Genomic DNA, 24,965 nt, shown 5'->3' with positions numbered 1-24,965 from the left:
TTAATGTTTTGTTTTTTTTATTGTGTATGAGTTTTATGTTTTTGTTGTGAGCTGCCCTGAGTGTAGGGCTGAAGGATGGGATAGAAATATTTTAAATAAAAATAAAATATTTCTGATCTGCATATTAGTCCAGGAAGCTTGAATCAGGCAAGTTCACTTAAAAATGTGAACCAAATGAAATCCTTAAATATACCTAGTGCCTGCACAGAATTCCTATCAACCTGATGTAATGAGATTCTTCTTGTCACTCTCTCTTATACCACCTCTTATACCACTCTCTTATACCAATCTATCTGAACAGTTGAGGCTTTAGTGTCTGAACATTTTCCGGTAGAGGGGCAGCCATGTTGGTGTATTGCAGCAAAAACAAGGACCAGTAAGTGCCTTAAAGACAAAAAAAAAAAAAAAAGCATATGGTTTGGTGTACTGAAGTCACTTCATCAGATTCATATATTTATTTTCTGCTAAGTTGTCACTGTGAATGGAAGAGTAACTCAATTCAGTTCACTTTTAAAGCTGAATCTATAAAATTCTCACTTTCCAAAACAATGTAAAAACCAAAACAGCCATTCTTCAAAAGTTCACATACATGAATTGTGTAGTGCAGTTCAATAACCAATGTTTTTAAAAATGCATATATTAGGGGAAAGTGTGCATAAATGCATACATTCATGAAAATAACGTACAAAATGCATTATATTAGGCCAAACTGCTTGTAGAAATGTACAAATGTAATCAAAAGGGCATACAAAAATGTACTTAGGAGAAATTTACACTAAAATGCTAAAGAATTTTAATGAGAATTTTAAAAAATGCAAATTGCTGCAAAAATGTGGAGAAATGCACAGCCTGGACAAGCGGAGCATAGGTGCAGCAGGGGGCGATGCCGCAGCCGCCATCTTTAGGATGGGCAGTGTCACGTGTCGCATGTAATATGCTCATGTGATGTGCGGTGTGTGGGGGGGTGAAGCACCAGGGGCTTATTTAAGCCTGCGCTGCCCCTCCTATCCTCCTCTTGGCACGTGACACCCACCCCTCCCTCCCTCGTTTATGGTGTGTTCTGGGTCGCTTCAGGGCCGAGTAGGAATTTTTATCCTGACCACCTTAGTTGGTGGACAGGTTTTTTGCCTGCTCCACACTGTGAGGGTGGGAAGGAATCGGGTTATGGGGTGTTGTGATTAATAGGTGGTTTTGACTAATTTGGCTAATTTGGCACAGTCTAAAATGTTAATGCCCTGAGTGGGGCAGTTTTGTTAAGGCATGGGTGCGGTAAGGTATGGGAAGGGAAGTAGGTAAGGACAGCTATGTGGCCCCCTTAGGCACCTCTGGAGGTGATTGGCGGTTCCAGAGGCCTGTCTGTCAGGGCTTTACAGTTCGAGGGCAGGATATGGGCTGTTTCTGGGGCCAACTTACCTCATCCACCCGGAGTTGTACGGCCCCAGGGGGTGGTGACATTGCAAGGCCCCCCTACTCACCTACAGGGTGTGGCCGGGGTAAGGGGTAAGCAGATGGGCTTGCCCTTGCCTCAGCAGGGGCTGGTCGCCCAAGAGCTGTAAGGCAAGCTGCTTGCTTATAGACAGTCCCCGCACCTAGGTTTCCCCTCTGCAGGTCACTTTAAAGGGGTTTTGTTATAGTTTAATAAAGTGGCCCTTTGTTCAACCCAAACTGCTGTGTCTGTGTCTTATTTTGCCGCAACTGAATTTAAGATGAGAAACTCAATTGACAGATCCTTCTGTCAATAGCTGTCAGTACACCCTTTTCAGCGCTGTCATAAAATTGAACAGACTGATACCCTTTTCCATAGTTTGAAGAGACTTTAGTGGGTTTGGCTGTACCTATTGTGTGAATATTTATAATAATACCAATAAATGTCATTGTTAAAACTCTGTATAGAAGACAGTTGGTAATAACTTGGTATACAATTTCACACTTGAATTGTTCACACTAGAACATTTGAACATTTCCATCAATGATGATGCCAAATAGATGATTAAAACATGGTCTGTTTTGCCTTGTCCCTTGCCTTTTGTCTTATTTTTCTTTTATAATTATTTGTGTTCCTTGTTAGAGTTTGCTCAATATTATTTTAAAAGTAACCATTTTATATTTGCCATTTTATGTCATACAGTTTCAGTTACATTTACTTTTTCCTATGAGTACTTTAATGCTAATCTCTTAGACCCTTAATATATCTCAGGATAGTAGTTTTCAAATTACAGATTGCAGAGCAGTCTCTCCCTCTCTAGTCATTAGCAGTGCCTCCACAAAAAAGGGGGATTTAAATAAGTGAATCTGCATATGTTTGGGAAAGGATGGGTAGTCTTTTTCAGTACCTTTGAAAGAATGCACAGCTTGAAAGAAACAATGTTATTCTATATGCTTCTGTTTCAAACAAAACCATATACTTAGGAGTTCTTATTAATATATAGTTATGCCTTCTGCAGTTCTATAAAATTCAGAGTAGCGCCTTTAACTACAGTACAACTCAAATCACTATGTTCATGGGATTAGTTTTTTTTTTAATGGCAGTGAGGTATTTAATCAAAAGACTTAATGAAACTAATCAAAAGCTTTTGTGACGCAAATCTTGAAACTCATTTCAGGCATGTAAGTGGTTAGGCTATTTGTGAAGTGATGGCTGATATAATAGCCTACTTAAAGTGCACTGACTGGAAGCTGTTTTACACATGTATTTCATGTAGTTGGGAACTGTGGTTAATCCCAGGTCTTTTAGATTGCAATCCTAATTGCATTTACCTGTGGAAAAAGCCCCACTGAATTCAATAGAATTTACTTCTAAGTAGCCATGGTTAGGATTTTTGTTGTCACACATGTTTCTGTACTGCATACCCAGGAGTGAATGTGTATTTGATGTGTCTGCAACTTGCAATTTACCTGTTCATCCAAAACCTCTGCTGACTGAATCGTTACAATTTAAAAGATATATTAAAAGTTAAAATATATTAAAATATAACATCTGCATATTTTATTTTGATTTATATTAAATGCATTTTTATATTAGCTCTTCTGAACCATCAAGTTTAGAGTGGATTAAAATGAGAGGGCATGATCTCTCATCCCACCCATGAAGCCCTCAGGAGGGCTGGAGACACGGGATGTATACACAAGAGGAACATACAGACTTTCAATAGCTGCTAATGGCCATTGTGCTGCTATGTGTGAGTGCTTGTTCAAAGGTCTATGGCAAAGAATGAGGGAGGGAAAGGGGCTCCATTGAATCCTATATGGTTCAGATGGGCATGTGGGAGGCTAGATTGTGCCCTAAATAACTAAAATAGGGCAAAGAGAATCTCAAAATATGAGTAGAGTAATACTTTCTAGATCTATGTTATCAAAACTATGTTATCAATGCTGAAATATTGTTCTGCGTTTTATACCAGCTCCCTGGTATAAAACACAAATGGAAGAGTGCTGTTGCTTATGGGCATCCTTTGGTTATCTGAGCATCTAAGTTGGCCACTGGAGGAAAACAGATGCTGGATTAGATTGGTCTGATCCAGCAGGGCACTTCTCATGATCTTAAATTGTTTGCTGCTGTTCTACAATAAGGAAAAGCAACTTATGTCACTAGCAAAAGCTTACAATGAGAAAAATATTCTGCACAATCCATTGTCATTGGCGATCACTCGTGGCCGAGTAAGATTGTCTTCCAAGATAAGGTCTTTAACGGTGGGTCCGTAAGTGACTGTGGAGGCCAATTCTGGATCCACACAGCGTCCCACAGTGAGGACATAGGTTTCCAGATGGATTTGCTTTGAAGATGCCTGTGCATGAATTTGTTTTATGTGGGGAGATCGGTGCACGACGATCAACACACAATCTTGACAGAAAAAGGTTTTGATCCAATGGCATGGATACCATGATGATTGGAAGTCTTTTATCTGCTGCAGCCTTCATCCGCCTTCACAGCAGTTGTAACGTACACATTGTTATCCTCATCCTGTTCTGCCATTGAGGACATTCTTGGATCGTTCTTTGTCTGGTTCCTCTCCCTTGACCTTACCGCCATGGGTGACCCTGCTGGGAGTACATGACTCCCAATGGCATCGCTCACAGGGTTCATTGTGGCACAAGCCCACTCACCACTACAAGGTGGCGATCCAGCGAGGGGTGCACAATCCAACCCTCCCATGAATGTACATGTGCATACATCTGCCCATAGAACATAATGAGACCTCTTTTTTAGCAAAGTTTCCACTTTCCCTTCAAGTGTACAGAGAAATGGAGGCCGGTCTATGAGGGCGAATGGGCCACTGCCCCATCAGCCTCAGTCTGCTTTCTCATTCACATCCAGTCCAGGGGATGGCCATGGCTGTCAGCTTCCTCCCCCTTAACCTCACTGCTGCTCTCATAGGATTCAACAGCGTTGCCTGTCGTCAGCTCTGGCTCCGCCTACTGTTTGGGCTCCCTGCTTTCTCCCCCACCAGTCCCAATGAGCACCAGCCACCACTGTTACAGAGTTTCCCTTTCCCTAAGCCTGCATTTAGGAAGCCTGTGTTCTTATTGTATGGGACCAGTGCATATTAGACACTTAATAAATAATGATGATGCAAGGAACAATGGCAGCTGGGTTTTTCAATGTATGAGGGGGGAAGGGAGAAAGAGAATGCTGTGGGGCCCTCACATCCTATCCGCAACCCTATCTGGAACACTTATTAAACAGTTAAATTTCAGATAACCAGCTTTGATTGTCACTGGATCAGTAGATCTTTATGATACAGTATGCCAAATTAATTGTCTAAGAGTGGCTCTTCTATTTAGCATCATGAAATTGTAGCTAGTCTCTTCAAAGTACAAGCACCTGACAAATACATTCCCCTTGGGTTCTCTCATGATGTCAGTATATTTTGCCCTCGCCAGCTGTCTTTTCTCTTTCGTTTGTAGTTAAAGCATTGGAAAGCATGGAATACTCCTCTTTAGTCCTTTCACACAAAGCATAAAAAATCAATGTTAGGAATGACCAGAACAAAACAAGGAAATAGGCTTGATTTTTTCTTTCTTTCAGATTTTGGCTCAGCCAGCCGCAAGTAATTTATATAAAGATATTCAATATGGCATAGCCTAAGTATTATGCAAAAGGTGATGCTGATCTAACACAAGTTGCATAATTAAATTAGGGTGAGATTTGTACCATCAAATACTGAAAATCCCTCACAGGTTCATTGACTTGGAAAATTAGTAAATCCCCTTAGATAGACGCTTAAGGGCATTGCCTTTTATTTGGTTGCATTAAAAAGGAAAAAAGAAAAGGCCTGTGATTCTGTTTTATGAATATGATGCTCTGATAGATGACCTAACCCATTCCGTATTGTAAGAACATTTGGAAGAGGTGAAAAGGACACATTACCATTGTACCACTTTTAGGGAAACATACGCAATCTAAAATTAAACACAGAGGAAACAACAAGGTTAGGGAGGAGAGGTGGGGTAAGCAGGGGAAGGATACTGTTTCAGTTACATGTGCTTAGACATAGGCATGGTTACCTTACCTTCCAGTACTGCACGCAGTGAGGGGTAACCCTGATGGCTCTGGGCACAGAATGCAAGGCTCAGAGTGACTCCTTCAATCAGTGCTGGGGAACCTGTGGCTCCTCATGCTTCCCTCTGGATATTGCACTCTGGGGAGAAAAGGAGATGTGGCTGTTTTTCATTGCAATTGTGTTTTGGCATGCTTTTAACTGTTTTTCATATGTTTTTCTTTTTCTTGTAAAATTGTTTGGTTTATGTTTGCTGCCCTGGGCTCCTTCAGGAGGAAGGGTGGGATAGAAATTCAATAAATAAATAACTCATAACATCCTAGGGGAAGATGGGGAAGCCTTGCTGTGAGCTGGGGGGGGTGAGAGAAGAAAGGATGGGGAAGATGGATGGAGTAATGAAGGACAATGAAAAGCCCTCTGCAAGCAACCAGTGCTGACCTATATTAACAGAGGTGAACAAGTTGGGGAGAGAGAGCCAAAATGGATGGAGAGATCAACGGGGAAGGGCACTGACAGAGGGAGATGGGTTGGCAGAAAGAGGGAAAGAGAGAAAGCGCACTGTGATGTTGTAAACTTTACCTACCTTTGGTTCTGGTTCCACCCACTTTTGGCTCTGGCTCGATCCACCAGAGGCTTGTGGCCCTCAACAGATTACTCATGAGGAAATGTCACTTTCAACAGAGAAGATTCCCTGCCCCCGCATTAAAGGCCAGTAAAGCCCTCTCCCCCCTTGCTATTCCACTTGAATGCCTATCCACAACCATTTTTTGTGTATGCCCAAGCATTCACTTCAAGAAGAGGGCCTCTGTGGCTCACATTCAGCCACCAGGTTATAAGCACCTCTCCTTCTGACACAAACACACTTAGCTTTGATGCTGCTTCCACTGAAAGTAGCCTTAGTTCTGGGTCTCTGGAAAGGATGGAGCCACTGTGTGGTATCTGGGCTATGTTCGGAAGGCACTTGATACTGCAACCTTGCTGAAGCTAAGCTGGATTGGGTCTGGTTAGTACCTGGGTTGGAGACTGCCACTCTTGAGATCTATGGAAGAAAGATGCACACTGAGCATACAAAGAGATCCACTAGAGGCCAGATGCCAAGGTAGTATGGTGAGAGAAAGGTGGGCTATACTGGTTTCTAATAGAATCACTCTGCACTCTGTTTTCTGTGCACAGGACATGCAGGATTGCTCCCAAAGTAATTCCAAAGAACCAACTAGTGCTTTTTTTCACACAGGCTTCAATCCTTTCTAAGCCCCAGATGGATTTATTTTTGAGCAGGTGCATATAGAGATATGTAGTTAAACTTTACAGATGCCTGCTTTTCCTGTGTGCTAGAAAGCAATAAGTTATGATCATCAATACCCAACAAATATTTGCATCCCTCCCTGGATTAGAGCCTATTTATTCACTGTGAATTAAGGGGAGCCAGCATGCCAAGCATTTTGTTGTGCTCTGTTGTTTGATGTATTAATTACGTTGGCTGCTATGATTCTGAGTTTACAGGCAATACTGACTGTGCATGTGCCACAATTTCAAACGTTTGTTCATGAAACAAGCTGAAATTTACTTCTTACTAATTGGCTCGTTATTTCCATTTTTATTTCTTCATAATTTTTTCCTACCATGTCATATAAGCTAAGGACATATAATATCTGTCTTAGATATTTGGTCATAATAATCAAAATAATTCAAAGTTCACCAGCTCATACAGTGATCATGATCACAGCCCCCTCACAAATTTTATTAAATTAGTGCATATAAATTAGTCCATATAACGGGAAAAATATCATTTAGAACTAAAGCAATTTATATTGTGTATCAAGGAGAGATATGCTGGGTCAAAGGTTAACTAAGTGATTATTTGAATTTTTCTTTTTTTTAAAAAATCAACATTACTAGCTACAGAACAATTCAGTGATGGCTTAAAGTGATGTGAAGCCCTACTGAGCTCAGTAGAATTATAGCACCAGCCTAAATGGTCTGTAAATTGCCTTCTAATAAGGGATGTTGAAGAATCCCATCAGACAGAAACAAGAGTGGAAATTGCCAAAATTCACGTTTGTTGGAAATCAGGAATGGAAATCACACAAACAAATACAAGTTGTATTTGCTATCTTTTTAAAGGCTTCAAACAATGTGTAAATATGTTATTTTCTGCATTTTTATGTTCCCCTTCCATTGACATTGATTACAGAATTAAGTGCATAATTCATTACATTAGTTTCAGCAATAGCAGACAGTGAGATAAAAAACGTAACCCAAATTTGAGCAACACTTTTTGGCGCCTCCATTCTCATCCTTCCACTAAACATCTGATTATTTATCTGTTAGTCTCTGCCAGCCGCACCAAGGTGATATGTGGTGCAGGTTGTCTTCCAAAAAGCAAAATAAGTTAACAAAGAAAGGTTTGATATTCTAATAAGGTAATCCAGGTTTCAAGGCACAGCTGGCAAGGGTCTGATGCTGGCATCTTGATGTAGCTTCCAGCAAAGGGAAACCGGCATCTCACTACCTTTGAAGCTTCCTCCCTGGTTCAGGTGCTAGCAATCAGCCCTCTGATACCCAGGAGCATGTAGCTTTAACTGGCCAGAACACCTGCATTGCTCTGCTATTCACAGGCATCTTCACTCTGCAGGGAGTAGAGGGGCCTCCTGTTCACTCCCTGAGTCTGACTGAGGGGCTCCAGCTATATTCTGAACTTCCTCCAATGGTAGGAGGTCTGGAGCTACTTCTTGATGGGTCTGCTTGTTCCCTCTCCTGGGTCTGCTGTGCCAATCCCCTTCTCTTCATCCTCCTCTGAGGACTCATTCAATGGAGGCATAACATTATCACATAATTTTCCCCTTAAGGACTAGCAATTTCACCAGAATCATTCCTTGTAATGTCTGATTCTCCTACTGACAGATTTATTTTAAGCCTCGCTTAGGTAAGGAATTATATTCACATAGGCATGTTTTGAAATTTATCACCTTAATTTCATTTGTTCATAAAATGTCTACTTATACATGATACAATTACAGTGGTCTAAAGGGGCAAGCCAAACCCTGACCACTGACCAGCTGGGTTTTAGAGAGCATCATGGCCAGGATAGAAGGTGGGGTACAGGACAAACACTGAGCCAGCCTGGAAGTGCTGCTGCAATCAGGCCCAGAATGGGCCTTATGCCATCATACAACAGCAGTAGGTCTGACTTAGGATCCAGTGGATGTTAATTGATGAACTGCGTTGTGAAATAATTGTGTGCAGATTCTCAAATGTGTACATACACATTCTTGCTCTCGCATATTTGTGCAGTCAGGCACATATATGCAACTATTTATCAGGTAGTGATGAAATGAGGAAGACAACACCCTCATTTTTTCCAAATAAGCAAAAACAGTGTTGGGGTCAAGGAGGGCCTGAACTGCTAAGTCAATATGACACAGCATCAAGGATATGGCAAGTCATAACCCAAGAGCAAGACCAATGCAGCAATTCTGGTGCTCACCTAACAATTGTTTCCTCTTCTTCTAGAGTTCCACCTACTATCATGTCCTCTTCTTATGTCTATGTTCCTTTAAAATACTGGTCATTTTCTTGCTTTTAGCTCAAAACATGCTAAAAGACCCATTCTCAATCTGCTGGTAATGGCAATTTAAGAGCATAAGAGCCATGCTGGATCAAACTAACGGCCCCTTCTAGTCCAGCATCCTCTTCTCATGGTGGCTAACCAGATGCCTATGCGAAGTCTACAAGCAATACTTGAGTGCTACAGCACTCTCAGTCCTTGTGATTCCCAGCAACTGATATTCAGAGGTGTACTGCCTCTGATATTGGAGGTAGTACACAGCCATTGTGACTAGTAACCATTGATAGCCATATCCTCCACAAATTTCTCTAAACTGCTTTTAAAGCTGTCCAAGTTGGTGGCCATCACTACATCTTCTGGGAGTGAATTCTACAGTTTACCTATGCATTGTGTGAAGGCGTACCTCCTTTTTTCTATACTGAATCTACCAACATCTGCCACAACTTTTTGAGATCAGTTTCAGTTGATGCCGCCTGATGACATGGACAAGGTGCTTGCGACAATGTGGCCAGCAATGTATCCTCTTGATCCTTGCCTTCTTGGCTTATTCAAGCTTACCAAGGAGATATGACAGAGTGGATCCAGGGTGTGGTCAACACATCTTTGCGAGAGGGCTGGTAGGGCGGTGACCCTACTGCTCCTAAAAAAGCCCACCCTGGATCCGCTGGTTTGTGACAACTACCATCCGGTCACAAATACTCTCGTTTTAGGGAAGGTGATAGAGAGGGTTGGGGCACAGCAATTGCAAGTACTCTTGGGTGAAACTGATTATCTTGACCCATTCCAATCTGGGTTCAGGCCCAGTTATAGGACTGAATCAGCCTTGGTTGCCCTGATGGATTACCTTTATCAGGAGAAGGACAGGGGGAGTGCAACTCTGTTATTATTATGCAATATCTTCGTGGTTTTTGATACCATGGTATTTTTTGAGCTGACTTGGTGAGATGGGTGTTGGAGGCACTGTTTTACAGTGGCTCTGATCCTACCTCCAGGGTTATTTTCAGAGAACAGCATTGGGTGATTGTCTTTCAGCCTCCTGGCAGTTGTGCTCTACCATCTTGTTCCCAGTGCTGTTCAACATCTATATGAAGCCCTTGGGAGCGGTCATGAGGAATTTGGGGCAAGGTATCAGCAGTACACTGAGCATACCCAGCTCTGTTTCTCTGTAATATCTGAATAGGGAGAGTTTCTGTACAACCCTCACAATCTATATTTGACATATGGCAAGATGCTTTTAAGAACAGAAAGAAAAGTGACACACAGTAGTAGCATTTAAACATTAGCCTGGCACAGACTTAACCAGTTTTTTTCCAAGAAATTGGATGGCATTTAGTAGAAATAATATCAACACCTTGTGTGAATATGAATGTATTGCCAGAAGCTCAACATATCTTTACAATAGTCAAGGATGCTCTGGCAAAGACAGAAGTGTTTGAAACAAAAGCTACTAATGCATGTTGGATTGGCATCCTAGTTACAACGTAGGTATGCTAAGCTGACATTCACTGGAGTCCAGGTATGTGGACCAGGCAAATACTAATGAAATACAGGCTTATTCCCTGAAATCAGCTCCTCTTCTACTGTTTTTGTGTGAGAGCACTTATGTGCCATTTAGCCTTCCATGTCAGTTCTATCAAGAAGCCTTTGTCCTTGCTTTAAGAACAGAACTGATCATAAAGTAATTTAAAAATCCCTACACATCCCAATATAAAACAAATGATCAGAGGAATCAAATAAGACTTTCAGGTTCTAACAACGTATGGGAAGGGCTGTAGCTCTGTGAAAGAGCACATGCTTTGCATGCAAAAGGTCCCAGGGTCAGTGCCCAGCAGCTCCAGGTAGGGCTGAGAAAGATCCCTATCTAAAACTCTGGGAAGACACTGCCAGTCAGTGTAGACAGTACCAAAATCAATGGACCAATGGTCAGTATAGGCAGGTTCCTATGTTCCTATAGAATACGTGGAAGTCTTTAGTGATGTTACCCACATAAGGCATGATGCTATTGGAAACAGAGCTTGGAAGATTACTTTTAAAAAGTAATAAATTACAGTTACAATTACTTGGCCCAAAAAAGTAGTAATTACCGTTACAATTACAATTGCTCTGAAAGTAACTGATTACTTTTCTTTTTCTCAAAAGTAATCACTACAATTACATTTCAGTTACTTTTTTAAAAAAACTCCTACAAGGTGCTGGCCTTGGCTGCTGCACATCTAAGAAGCCTAAAACAATATTAAAAATAAACACACACACACACGGGGTAGTACAATAAAAAAAATTATCCATAAGATTAACATAATGGCATTACAGAATCTCACATCCCCCCAAGCAATGAAGATACCCCAACTCTTGAAATCAAATTTTACACTTGAAATGCTTTTACAATATGTTTCTGTTATGTCTCAAAAGAACAAGATGCTCAAAGAGCATGTCAGACAAGGAATGTCTTTTTACAGTCATTACGTTGCCACCAGTACTGAACAGGCGTTCTACTGCGGCGCTTGAAGGCATGCCTGTGTCGTGCTGCAAAAAAAACTGCAGCACACATGGAAAGCCATGGAGTGATGACACTTCCCTGCTGGGAGACCTCAGGTACCTCACCAGTTCCTCCTCAGCAGTGTCCACTGCTGACTTCTTGCCCTGGGGCAGAAAGTTAAAGAAGTCATCTTCTAAGTCATCTCCTTCCTGGTCTTTATCTGAAGACTGATCACTGTCCTCATTAAGTACACCCATCTTTATTTCAGCTTTCAACAAGGCTTCCATTGTGTATCTAAGAAAGAGAGAGGATATGTTAACACATATATGTTAGGAAACCATCATCTGCTCTTCATTTCCTGATGCTTGTCATGTCCCCTGGTTCAGGGTCCAGCCTGAGCCTGTGGATGATGACATGGAAGGTAGGAAGGTGACCAAGTCACCACACTCATGGGGCAGCACAGCAGACCCTTAAGGATTACCTGCAGCAACCCAAGGTTGTGATGAGGAGCCCCAGGAAGAAAAGGCCCAGCCCCTGCCTACCACCTTAAGCCCTCTGATGCCTCCCTTGAGACAACATTTCCCTTGGAGTAATCCACCCAAAGGGCTTCCCTAATGTTCTTACTTGTTGGTATGGGTGGTGGCCTGACACGATTCCAGCCGATCTAGTTTGAAGCGAGGGTGTACGCAGGCTGCCAGAAGAAGCAGATCCCTGCCAGATCCCTACCTCTCAAGGGTTGTCTGCTGCTGCTTCAGCATTTTGGGAGGAGGGGTCTCATGCATTGGTTCAGGAAGGTCACGTCTCCTTGCCTTTATTGCTTCTTCAATTGCTCTCAGCTTCTCAGGGTGTGCCCTCTGAGGAAGAAGAACAAAGCATGAATCCAAGAAAAAATGGAAGAGGAACTTCACAATTTAAACATAAATAGACAATGGACACTCTTTGAGGACCAGCATGACAAAGGCTTACCTCAAAATGTTTCTTCACATTGGATGAGGAGGAAACAGCTGATCTCAGATTTTTGATCCTTGGAAGGCAGTAATTGCATCGTACAACAACATTTTTCCCACTCTGGCTCACAAATGTACAAGCTTTCTCAAAGCCAAACCATGGTACTTGCTGTTCTGCAGATGTGGCTGTGGGCAACTGGCACTGCTTCATGCCCTCCTCCTCCTCGTGCACAGGGCCTCCTTTCTGAACCTCACTTTCTAGTTTTGCCTCCTCAGGATCAACAAGCTGTGACGCAAGTGGCCGCACTAACTGACTGCTGCTCTCAGCAGCAAAACCTGCAACAGGCGTCTCTGTAATAAACAAGAGATAATGCTCCTATGTGGGTGAACTTCAGCTGTGATGTGCCCCCATCTCTTCCCCATGCTGCAAGATGCCCCAGTCAGAGTGGAAGTAAGCAGGTCGATAGCACAATTAAAAGAGATCCTATTTGCATCATTTTTGCTCACTAAATAACCCTGCCTGGGCCAGTCTAACCTACTATCTCACAGGGTTGTTGTGAGAACAAAATGAGACTAGGGTTCAAATCCCCACATAGCCATGAAGCTCACTGGGTGACCTTGGGCCAGTCACTGCCTCTCAGCCTCATGAAAACCCTATTCATAGGGTCACCATAAGTTGGAATCAACTTGAAGGCGGTACATATATTTTTTATTTTGAATATGATGATTATGATAATAAATATGCAGCATTTCAAATTAATTCTGTATGAGAAGCATTCCATGCCAAGCTTGGAAAACCAAGGATGAGGTATAAAATGTAGACAAAAATACTTTTGACAAAATGCCGTTTATATTTTATATACATGAGCCTGGGTAGGGAACATTTAATCTAGCCTACTTGCTTTCAGCAAGAAGGGTTAAGTGCCTTCAGGCTAGGGCAGTCACCAGAAGGCCACAGCAGAGACAAAGGAGCCTAGTGTTGTGGAGATGTTAGATGGGAGCTTTGGGGAGTAAAGATGGAGGCTCCTGAAGGCTGCAATTCTAAACACACTTACTAAGGGATTAAGCCCCATAGAACTCAACAGGACTGACTTCTAAGTAGATATAGTTTGGACTGTGCTGTTGCTAAACCTTGACTAGGGTTCTTCTGCAAAGACATCCATATCCAAGCAGGGTTGGCAACCCCCTGCCTGGAATACCCTGCCCTTATCTTTTAATGTGGCTGCTCCAAATGTTTTTACAGATTTGACCCTTTACTTCAGAAAGAGGTCTCAAAAATAAGTAAGAGTAAGAAGTATCTTTTAAAATTGTTCTTTTCAATTCACTCTTGAATGAACATCATACCTAGGGCAGATCCACACCATTCCTTTAAAGCACATTCAACACCCATTTGAAGCACATGAATCCCACCACAGAATCATGGGAACTGCAGTTTGTTAAGGGTGGTGAGAACTATAACTGTGAGGGGGAAATGACACTTCCCAGAATTCTTTAGGGGAAGTCATGCGCTTTAAATGCGAGTTGGATGTGCTTTACACATATTGTGTGAATCCGCTTAATAAATTTTGCCTGCATGTAAATTGTTTTAATTAATTTTTCAAAATGAAAATAAGCTATAAAGTGTAGTGGGTGACCATGGGCTACTCACCATTTCTCAGCCTATCTGCCCCTCAGGATGAAAACAATGGAGAACCATGACTACCCCAAGGCATACTTAAAATGTAAAGGAAGTATTGTACAACCATAGTATGCAATTGGATACTTATAGGGACACAGCATGACAAAACTGGGTGGAAGTAAAAGTTCTACACTTAGGAAAAAGAAACCAAATGCACAGTTATAAGATGGGGGATACTTGGCTCAGCAGTACGACATGCAAGAAGGATCTTGGAATTGTTGTTGATCACAAGCTGAATATGAGCCAACAGTGTGATGTGGCTGCAAAAAAGGCAAATGCTATATCAGGCTGCATTAACAGAAGTATAGTTTCCAAATCATGTGAAGTATTAGTTCCCCTCTATTCAGCACTGGTTAGGCCTCATCTTGAGTGCTGTGTCCAGTTCTGGTCTCTGCACTTCAAGAAGGATGCAGACAAACTGGAACAGGTTCAAAAGAGGGCAACAAGGATGATCAGGGGACTGGAAACAACGCCCTATGAGGAGAGACTGAAGGAACTGGGCTTATTTAACCTGGAGAAGAGAAGACTGAGGGGAGATATGATAGCACTCTTCAAGTACTTGAAAGGTTGCCACACAGAGGAGGGCCGGGATCTCTTCTCAATCATCCCAGAGTGCAGGACACAGAATAATGGGCTCAAGTTGCAAGAAGCCAGATTTCGACTGGACATCAGGAAAAGCTTCCTAACTGTTAGAGCCATACAACAATGGAACTAATTACTAGAGAGGTAGTGGGATCTCCAACACTGGAGGCATTCAAGAGGCAGCTGGACAGCCATCTGTTGGGAATGCTTTGATTTGGATTCCTGCATTGAGCAGGGGGTTGGACTTGATGGCCTTATAGGCCCCTTCCAACTCTACTATTCTATGATTCTATGAAAATATTTATATAAGCATGACTATCAAATATGTTTATTTATATAACCTGTAAAGATATTTATAGTGCAATCCTATGTTTGTTTACTCAGAAGCAAGTCCCAATGTATTCAATGGGGCTTACTCAACCAGGGAAAACTGCAGCCTCAAGTGATAAGGAACTTGTTCTTTTAACAAGTCCTTTAAGTTGAGACCTTATCCCAGTCTGCGTCTGTGTTGAAATTGCTTTTTAATATGTTTTTAAACTTTTTCTTAAAAAAAATGTTTTTAAAGCTTTTAAAATTTTTTTAAAGATGTTTTGTTTTAATATATTTTAAAGTCTGTTTTTATGATTTTTAAAGTGTTTTTAGTGCTTTTGTTTGCTGCCCTGGGCTCCTACTGGGAGGAAGGGTGGGATATAAATAAAATAATAAAAATAAATAAATAAGCTTCATTCATTTTTTAAAAAAATGAGTATTAGTTTCCTACATAATAAAAACTGTGATAAACCCTGCCTAATTTCTTTAAAAATAGGGTTGGAGGGAGAGAGATTTACAACACAAACACAAGTCTGCACTTTACTCACAATCATGAAAGGGCGGGGTTGCAGCCAGAGCTTTGAAAAGTTACTTTAAACTACAACTCCCATCAGCCCCAGCCAGCATGGCCACTGGATTGGGCTGATGGGAGTTGTAGCTAGAGCATGATCTGTTTTAAAAAAAGTTGTGCAGGGGGGGTTACGTTTTGGTGTATATCTCGGGAATTAGACCACCTAGAAACTTAATTTTTTTTTAAATTGAAGTGGAGAGTCCAGAGAGTAAGGGGTGGTAGCCAGAGAGCCGGAGCCCCCCCCAAAACCAGAGACTCCAGCCGAAAACACACACACCGGGGCACACACACACACAAATCATCGTCACTCACCTCCACAGCTCTTCGCCATTCTGCTGCAGCCTTCTTTCTCCTCCGTTGTTGTCCTTGCCCTGGCTTTTTCCTCCGGCGTCCATTTTTTCCTCTCAGAGTCAGACGCTAGCAGGCTCCCCCTGCCTATTCATCTCTTCCCTCGTGCCTCCTAACACAGATCACAGGGGAAGAGACAGTCTGCGCAGAGGTCCAATCAGTGTGAGGCACATGTCTTGTGTTAACCAATCACAGCCAGGAGCTGACTTCCCCTTGTTCCCGCCGCCAAGTAACGTCCAACCTAACGTGGAAACGTTAAAGTTGAAGCTGAAAAGTAGGGAAATTACTATTCGTTCCGTTGCTTGCCAAATGTAATGGAATTACCCACTTGTTATTTAAAATTGTAACGAATTAAAAGTAACTCGTTAAAAATAACGAGTTACTGCCAAGCTCTGATTGGAAATATAGAACATTCACCTATGTTGTGAATAGTTAAATATGCATCTATCAGAACTGGATAGTTGTATTGATGCTTAGAATTGGATTCATTTAGGGGGCTCAGGTGTCCCCTTCTGAGTTGAAAGAATACAACTAAAAGTTCATCTTACCCCTTATATATTCAGGCGGTCACTGTGGTCTGCCAGTAAAAGCCTTCTGCAGATACCATCTAATCAGGAGGTCCATTCCGCACAACATAGGAAGCAGACCTTTAGTGTTGTGGCACTGACACTTTTGAATTCCCTCCCCTTAAAAATATTACACTGGCCCCATCTCTGTTATCTTTTTGGCGCCTATTGAAGACCGTACTCTTTCAACAAGCCTTTTAAGTAGAGACCTTATCCCAGTCTGCATCTGTGCTGGAATTGCTTTTTAAGATGTTTTGTTTTAATATGTTTTTAAATATATTTTGTTTTAATATGCTTTAAAGTCTTTTGTTTTTAAGATTTGTAAAGTGTTTTAGTGTTTTTGGTTGCTGTCCTGGGTTCCTCCTGGGTGGAAGGGTGGGTTATAAGTTTAACAAACAAACAAACAAACAAACAAACTAGCCCCACACCCACAAAGAAGACTGATGAAACATTATTTTGGAACAAGGTTATTTTTATTAAAATATAAGAAACTGGAGAATCTGCAAACCAATTAAATTAAATTCAGGAGATTTGTTCCGCACAACATAGGAAGTGGACCTTTAGTGTTGTGGCTCCAACATTTTTGAATTCCCTCCCGTTAAAAATATTAGACCGGCACCATCTCTGTTATCTTTCCGGTGCCTATTGAAGACCTTCCTCTTTCAACCTCCTGTTCTTTAGAGACCTCTGTGCTGGAATTGCTTTATAAAATGCTTTTAAAGTTGTTGTTTTTTAAATATCTTTTTAAGATGTTTTGTTTTAACATGTGTTTAAGGATGTTTTGTTTTTAAGTCTTTTGTTCTTAAGATATTTTAAAGTGCTTTTAGTGTTTTTGTTTGCTACCCTGAGCTCCTTCTGGGAGAAGGGCGGGATATAAATTTAATAAATAAATAAATATTCAGGTTTATTGGATGGTCCTGGGTTCTAGTATTATGACAGAGGGAGAAAAAAAACGTTCCCGCTTTCTCTATACCATGCATAATTTTATGCACCACTTACTCTACTTACTCCCCCCTTACTCTACTTTTTCTCCAAACTAAAAAGGAGCAAGTTAGGAAACTTTTCCTCATAGGGGAGTCACTGCCCCCCCACAATCATTTTGGTTGCCCTTTTCTGAACTGTTTCAGAAGGAGGGCATTAGATAGGGGAGAATCCACCTTTCTTGTCCTCCTCAATCTCTCAGCGGCTTTTGATACTGTCGACCACAGTATTCTTCTACTTCGCCTGGAGGGATTGGGAATTGGAGGCACTGTATTACAGTGGTTCCATTCCTTTCTCTCTGACAGGTACCAACTGGTAGCGTTGGGGGAGGAGGTATCAGACCCTTGGCCTCTCAATTGTGGTGTGCCACAGGGCTCTATCCTCTCTCCCATGCTATTTAACATATATGAAGCCGCTGGGGGCAATCATCAGGAGATTTGGGCTGCAGTGTCATCAATATGCGGATGACACTCAGCTCTATCTCTCGTTTAAATCTTCACCAGAGTTGGTTGTGGAGACCTTGTCCAAGTGCCTGGAATCCGTGAGTGGATGGATGGGAAGGAACAAGCTGAAGTTGAACCCTGATAAGACCGAGGTACTACTTGTGGGGGACAAGAGAAGGTTGGGCGATATTGACCTGAAGTTCAATGGGGTGAGTCTACCCCTAAAGGACCAGGTCCGCAGCCTTGGGGTTGTGCTTGATTCCAGGCTGTCCATGGAGGCTCAGATTTCGGCAGTGAGCCGGGCAGCCTGGTACCAACTACACCTCATATGAAGGCTGCAACCCTACCTTCCTGTTCATCAGCTCCCACTAGTGGTACACGCCCTGGTCACCTCTCGTTTGGACTACTGTAATGCGCTCTACGTGGGGTTACCCTTGAAAACGGTCCAGAAATTACAACTTATACAAAATGCGGCGGCTCGACTACTTACGAATAGTCGCCGCCGAGATCACATCACACCAGTGTTGTTCGATCTACACTGGCTTCCAGTTGTTTTCCGAGCCCAATTCAAGGTGTTGATATTGACCTTTAAATCCCTACACGGTTTCGGCCCAGTTTATCTCACGGAGCGCCTTCAACGCCACCAATTATGCCGCCCGACAAGATCGGCCACACAGGGCCTTCTCTCAATCCTGCCAACAAAAACAGCCAGATTGGCGGGTACAAGAGAGAGGGCATTCTCAGTGGCGGCCCCCACTCTTTGGAACTCCCTCCCACAAGATCTCCGGCGCGCCTCTTCCCTAAATGTATTTCGGAAAGCCTTAAAGACCTGGCTCTTTCAACAGGCCTTTGGGGTATCCGGGGAGGGTTAATTGTTATAACTGTAATGCCTCCTGCCCAGTTTTAATATTGTTGTTGCAGATGTATTGTTTTTATATTGTATCACTGTATTTTATCAATTGTATCTTAACGATTTTGTAAGTTGCCTAGAGTGGCCATTGGCCAGATAGGCGACAAAGAAATTAAATTTATTATTATTATTATTATTATTATTATTTCCAGCTCTGCAATATCCGTTTTGAGATCTGCCACCAGAACTGTACAGAATATTCCAAGTGTGGTCGCACCATAGAATTGTATAATGGCATTATGATATTAGCAAACTTTCATTGCTCACCTAGATCATTTATGAACAAGTTAGAAAGCACTGGTTCCAATACAGATTTTTGGGGTACCTCACTTTCCAATTCCCTCCACTGTAAGAACTGTCCATTTATTCCAACTCTCTGCTTCCGGTTCTTTAAGCAGTTACTGATCCATAAGAGGGCTCGAACTGGAAGGAAGGGTGGGATATAAATCAAATAATAAATAAATAGATATGATAACATTTCCCCTTATTCCATGACTGCTAAGCTTCCTAACCTTAGGTGGTAAAGGCCTGTATCAAAAGCTGTCCTGCCCAGAGCTGAAGGACTTCGATGGAAGAGGCTGATGATGAGGCTGCTGTTCCTCCTCTGTTCCCAACTCTTTGGCATCTACAAGAGCTGGGATTTGCAGTTTTCTTGCACTTTTTCCCCTTTGAGGGGCACCCCCTGGCCAGATGTCCCACCTTCCCGCAGTACAAGCACAGCCCCTCCTTCCTGCACTTCTCCTTCTCTGACAGGCATGGCCTCACCCCTCCTATCTGCATGGGTTCCACCCCAGACTAAGTTGAAGTTCCCATGCTGGGGGTGAAGCGGGAGTGGCATGGGAGTCTGGGAATGTGGAGCTTCAGCTTTGTGCTCCATCCAACAACCTTCAATCCGATTGTCTATCTGCAGACATAACTGGATCAAGTCCGCAAGGGTGTCAGGCGTGGAGGTGCGTGCCACCTTGTCCAAGACTTCTGCACTGAGCCCATTCCGGTAGAAATACATCAAGGCAGAGTCATTGTAATCCGCTAGTTGAGCTAGTACATGAAAGGTGTTGCTATATACACCCACAGAGTTCTTTCCTTACTTCAAAGTTCCCAACTGGCGGGACACAGTCTCTTTCTGTTGAGGATCTCGAAACATCTCGGTCATGGCATCGATAAAGGATATATACTGGGTTAAAACAGGATTGTTCCATAACAAAAATGGGGTAGCCCACTTGTCTGCTTCTCTTTCCAAAATCCTGATAACAAAGGCTGCCTTCACATCATCATTCGGGAACTTGGCCTGGCACACTCACGTATAAAGTTCACACTGGGCAAGGAATGTGCCAGACTGGTCGCTCTGGCCACCATAGCATGGAGGCATTCCCACAGGTGCTTTAACACGGGCTGCCAGCGCAGCCGCCTGGCCCGTGCCCCCTTGGGTAGCTTGGTTAAACAAGGCTTTGAGGTTCTGATTCTCAAGTCAGAGATTTTGAGTTTCTAAGCGGAGGGTCTGGAGTTCAGCATACAGGGCTTTGACTGTTCTCTGAAGACCCCCTTCTGCACCACTGCTCGCCTCCATGCTTTCTGTCATGGGAGCACTGGTGAACAGAAGTGGTGGCTGAGTCAAGCTGTCCTGTCCAGAGGTGAAGGACTCAGACTGAGAAGAGGTGGTGTGTTTTTCTCTTTTTATTAGTGTTATTGTTACATCCAAAGCTGTGTGCCTCATGTACCTGTCTACTCTGGCTCACTACTTTCCTAACTAATCTAACTGAGCAGTCTCTGCAGCGTTTGGGGAAAGTTGACTCAGCACTTGTGCCTCGAAAGATATTGGCTTAAGTAGGGAAGGTTTTTGTGCGTAGGTGATGGCTCCACCTCAGTTCCACCTTTTGACAGTTACTTGTAACTAGTTACTTGTAACTAGTTACTTCCAAGCTCTGGTCCAGAGTGCTTCTCTCAACTGGTCTGGTGGTGGGCTGGTGGAAGGGGCAGGAGCTGCCTCCCCTGATGTGCTGGGCTTGGGGGACTGGAATCTGTTAGGACCCTCCCTGCTAAACTCCCTTTCCCTAACATCCCAAGTAATGTTGTCCTCATCCAACTCCTCTCCCTGATCTAGCCCCCACCAGTCTGGGTCACAACAAAAGCCTAATTACACAATATTTACTGGATCACCTGTATGCTTATTAGTTAGACAGGACTTATCTTTGTGCAAGCCATGCTGATTCTTCAGCAAAAATTATTATTCTATATGTTTGGTTATTTATCTTTAATAATGCTTTTCACCAGCTTTCCCAGAAGAGACATTAACCAGCCTAAAATGTCCCAGATTCCCCCTGGCCCCCTTTTAAAAAATGGGTAATCAATTTGCCACTTTCCATAGATAACCTTGTTGGTCCATACAAAAAAAATTAAAATTAAATTAAAATTCAAAGAAGAGCAATGCCTTTATTAGGATCAACCAAAATTTAGCAAAATAAATGAGTAAACCTTTGAGTTCTTCAGAAATCTTCAGTCTGACAAAAGGTTCTGAAGAACTAACAAGCTTGCTCACTCTTGTGTAAAGTGTTGATTGGTCCTAATAAAAGTATTGCCCTACTGTAGATTCTGGTTTTGGGGGTGTTCTTTAGTGAAATGCAGATTTCAGGGTGCTGCATACCTTTTGCAGAAGTAGTGCTGGGTAATCCTTTCCCATAGGCTGTTCTGCAATTTAAAAAGCACACCCTACAACTATTTCCACCCAGGCCCCTCCTCTCAAGTCTGTATTTTACAACAACAACAGCAGCAATTCAGGAAATTAGTTATAGCTTTCCTTGATTTATATGTACTTAGCTTGGGCAATTCCAAAATGTTTACTGAATTAAAAAAGTGAAGGACATTTACTTGAATGGCAATCTTTCTTGTCCTTTTCTATTGCAGCTATACAAGCAGAGTGGTCACCAATGGACTGAAAGCACAAATTGATAACCCAGAATTGAAAGTCAGAGGAATGGACCCACACATCAGTAACTTAATTGCTAAACTGCAACAGTTTAATCAGGTAAGTACTCAAGTTTTGTATTTACCCTAAAATGAATTGACACACAAAATTGTGGTAACGAATAATTAAATGAAGGTTGACCATATTGACAAACCAGGATTTTGCAAAAGATTAAAGAGGTCCTGGCATATGCAAGCTGATCAGGTGAGACTGTATGAAGCCATGACAAATTCCCATCATTGCTTGTGAAGTTAATTGTGGTCCATAATTCCAGTAGTGCTACATTTGTCACACTCTGTCCTCTGAGTAGGTTTCTATTGAATTGCACTAGGTTTATAACAGCCCATTGACCTAAAAACCTGAAATAGCCAGAGCTTGGAAAAGTTACTTTTTTGAACTACAGCTCCCATCAGCCCAATCCAGTGGCCATGCTGGCTGGGGCTGATGGGAGTTGTAGTTCAAAAAAGTAACTTTTCCAAGCTCTGGAAATAGCTTGCATGAACTAAGGTGGGGCCAAACTGGAACCTGTGGTACTAGAAAAAGTAGCCAGTAAAGTTTCGCTGAAAGTAATTCTTAATTTTCCCAACTGAGAAGAAAAGATGATCTGCCAGTAGGTATGCCAGAAACATGATGAAGGTGTGCCTACCTAAGTGATTTGCTTGAACTCTGTGGGCTATGAATGGCTGTCTACATGGAACTTCATCTAGTCAGCACTAAATATATTATGGCTACATAACACTATTGCTTCAATACTATTACTTCAGTCCAGTGTTTTGCAAGTCACATGGATCATGTCAATCCAAATTAGCCAGAGTTACCTACCACATTTAACAGCAATAGATTTTCATTAATGTAAGCATATTTTGTCGTCCAGTTTGAGAAAATGTTGATAATGGCATCTGCAGAGTTTGTAATGACAGACTAGCATCTCCTCCTTAATCGTTCACTATTAGAGAACAGGTAACATTTGACAACTGCTACTGGCTGTAATATTGACTGTGCTGATTAGTGTGGAATGGAATATAGTGTATGTCATGTAAACCCATGGGTCAAATTACTTTCTTCTTTCTTCCAGTTGTGGGATGGGGTCATCTAGGGGTCCTTCATGATGACAAAGAACAACATGATTAATTAAAGGTAGCCTATGGTATGTCATAGGGCCTTCCATGCAGGAAGAAAATGTCACACATTCCATTGGTTCTAAGCCATTGGGTGTTTCTAGGGATGGGAGAAAAATTTGATTCAGTTCGCATTTATTTATTTTATTTATTTTATTTTATTTATTTATTGCATTTGTATACCGCCCCATAGCTGAAGCTCTCTGGGTGGTTTACAACAATTAAAAACATTAAAAACAAATATACAAGTTTAAAAACACATTTTTTAAAAGCAATTTAGAAACACATGCTAAAATGCTTGGGAGAAGAGGAAAGTCTTCACCTGGTGCCGACAAGATAACAGTGTTGGCACCAGGCACACCTCGTCAAGAAGATCATTCCATAATTTGTGGGCCACCACTGAGAAGGCCCTATCCCTTGTTGCCAGACTCCCAGCTTCCCTCCGAGTAGGCACCCAGAGGAGGGCCTTGGATGTTGAGCATAGTGTACGGGTGGGTTCGTGTCAGGAGAGGTGTTCCATCAGGTATTGTGGTCCTAAGCCGTGTAAGGCTTTATAGGTTAAAACCAGCACCTTGAATCAAGCTCAGAAACATACAGGAAGCCAATGCAAGCGGGCCAGAATCGGTTTTATATGTTCAAACCATCTGGTCTCTGGCTGCTGCATTTTGCACAAGCTGTGTCATGGCCCCGTCAGAGGACTCCTCAGATGAGGATGACTCGGGAGTAACAGCAGCAGACCCAGGAGCAGCAGGAGACACGGAGGAGCCTCCTGAGAATCCAGCTCCTTCTGCCCCTCAGCTGCAGAGCACCCCAGGGACAGCAGAGGCCCTGCAGCCAGACACAGACAGGATACTCCCCCCTCACCTGCAGAACGTAGACAGCAGAAGGTCAGGCAGAAGAGAGACAGGCCTGTCTCCTTAAGGCCCAAACGCTGAGGGCTCACACCTGCTGTCCATCCTGCTCTTTATAAGGCACACCTTGGCTGCAGCTTGTTGCTGACTGCAACGTCAGGCGTGGCTTTGTGTAGACCTAGTTTCCCTGCAGCATGTCTTTGACTGACCTCCTTGGCAATTGATCCCGGACCTCCACTGACCTCGCTTCTGGACTTCTGACTCGGCAAGTACGCTTCGGATAGGCCTGGCAGATTTACAACCCGACTGCTGGCTAAGGACTTTCCTTCCCTGCCAAAGACCCAGGAATTTCCAGCCCCCCCAGACACTGCTGATGCAGTGTAGAGCTGACAAGCTGCAGCTTCCGAACTGTCTTCAAACGCAACCCCACGTAAAGTGCATTGCAGTAATCTAACTTGGAGGTTACCAGAGCATGGACAACTGAAGCCAGGTTAATCCTGTCCAGATAGGGGCATAGCTGGGCCACTAACTGAATTTGGTAGAAGGCACTCCGTGCCACCGAGGCTACTGGAGCCTCAAGTGACAGAGATGGTTCTAGGACAACCTCCAAGCCACAAACCTGCTCCTTCAGGGGGAGTGCAACCCCATCCAGGACAGGTTGGACATCCACCATCCAGTCAGAAGAACCACCCACTAGCAGCATCTCAGTCTTGTCTGGATTGAGCCTCAGTTTATTAGCCCTCATCCAGTCCATTGTCGCAGCCAGACACTGGTTCAGCACATTGACAGCCTCATCTGAAGAACATGAAAAGGAGAAATAGAGCTGCGTGTCATCAGCATGCTGATGGCAACGCACTCCAAAGCTCTGGATGACCGCACCCAATGGTTTCATGTAGATGTTGAACAGCATGGGGGACAGAACTGACCCCTGCAGAACCCCATACTGGAGAGTCCAGGGTGCCGTGCAATGTTCCCCAAGCACTGTCCCGTTCAGAGTGGGATCCACGAGACTGAGACGCAGGTATAATTAATTCTTGTTTTATTAGAGTAATGGATACATCAAAAGCAGTACGTTTCATAGACAGCACTAAACTAACTCACTAGAATTCCCTAACTGCACTCTAGACATGCTCTGCAACGTATAAAGAAAGTTGACT

At 42.8% G+C, this 24,965-nt stretch overlaps 1 protein-coding gene across 10 annotated transcripts in view; it reads left to right on the top strand.

Annotated features, from left to right (window-relative positions):
- LOC133389305 (glypican-5-like) overlaps positions 1-24,965 on the top strand; it is a 699,994-nt gene that overhangs the window by 397,209 nt on the left and 277,820 nt on the right. For all 10 annotated transcript variants that reach the window (XM_061636699.1, XM_061636700.1, XM_061636697.1 and 7 more), the window contains one exon: positions 21,779-21,899. In XM_061636699.1, coding sequence (XP_061492683.1) covers positions 21,779-21,899 — 121 coding nt within the window. The remainder of the gene's footprint in view (positions 1-21,778; positions 21,900-24,965) is intronic.

Source organism: Rhineura floridana, chromosome 7, assembly GCF_030035675.1.
Source record: "Rhineura floridana isolate rRhiFlo1 chromosome 7, rRhiFlo1.hap2, whole genome shotgun sequence".
Lineage (NCBI taxonomy): Eukaryota > Metazoa > Chordata > Lepidosauria > Squamata > Rhineuridae > Rhineura > Rhineura floridana.
This window is presented reverse-complemented; position numbering and strand designations above follow the sequence as displayed.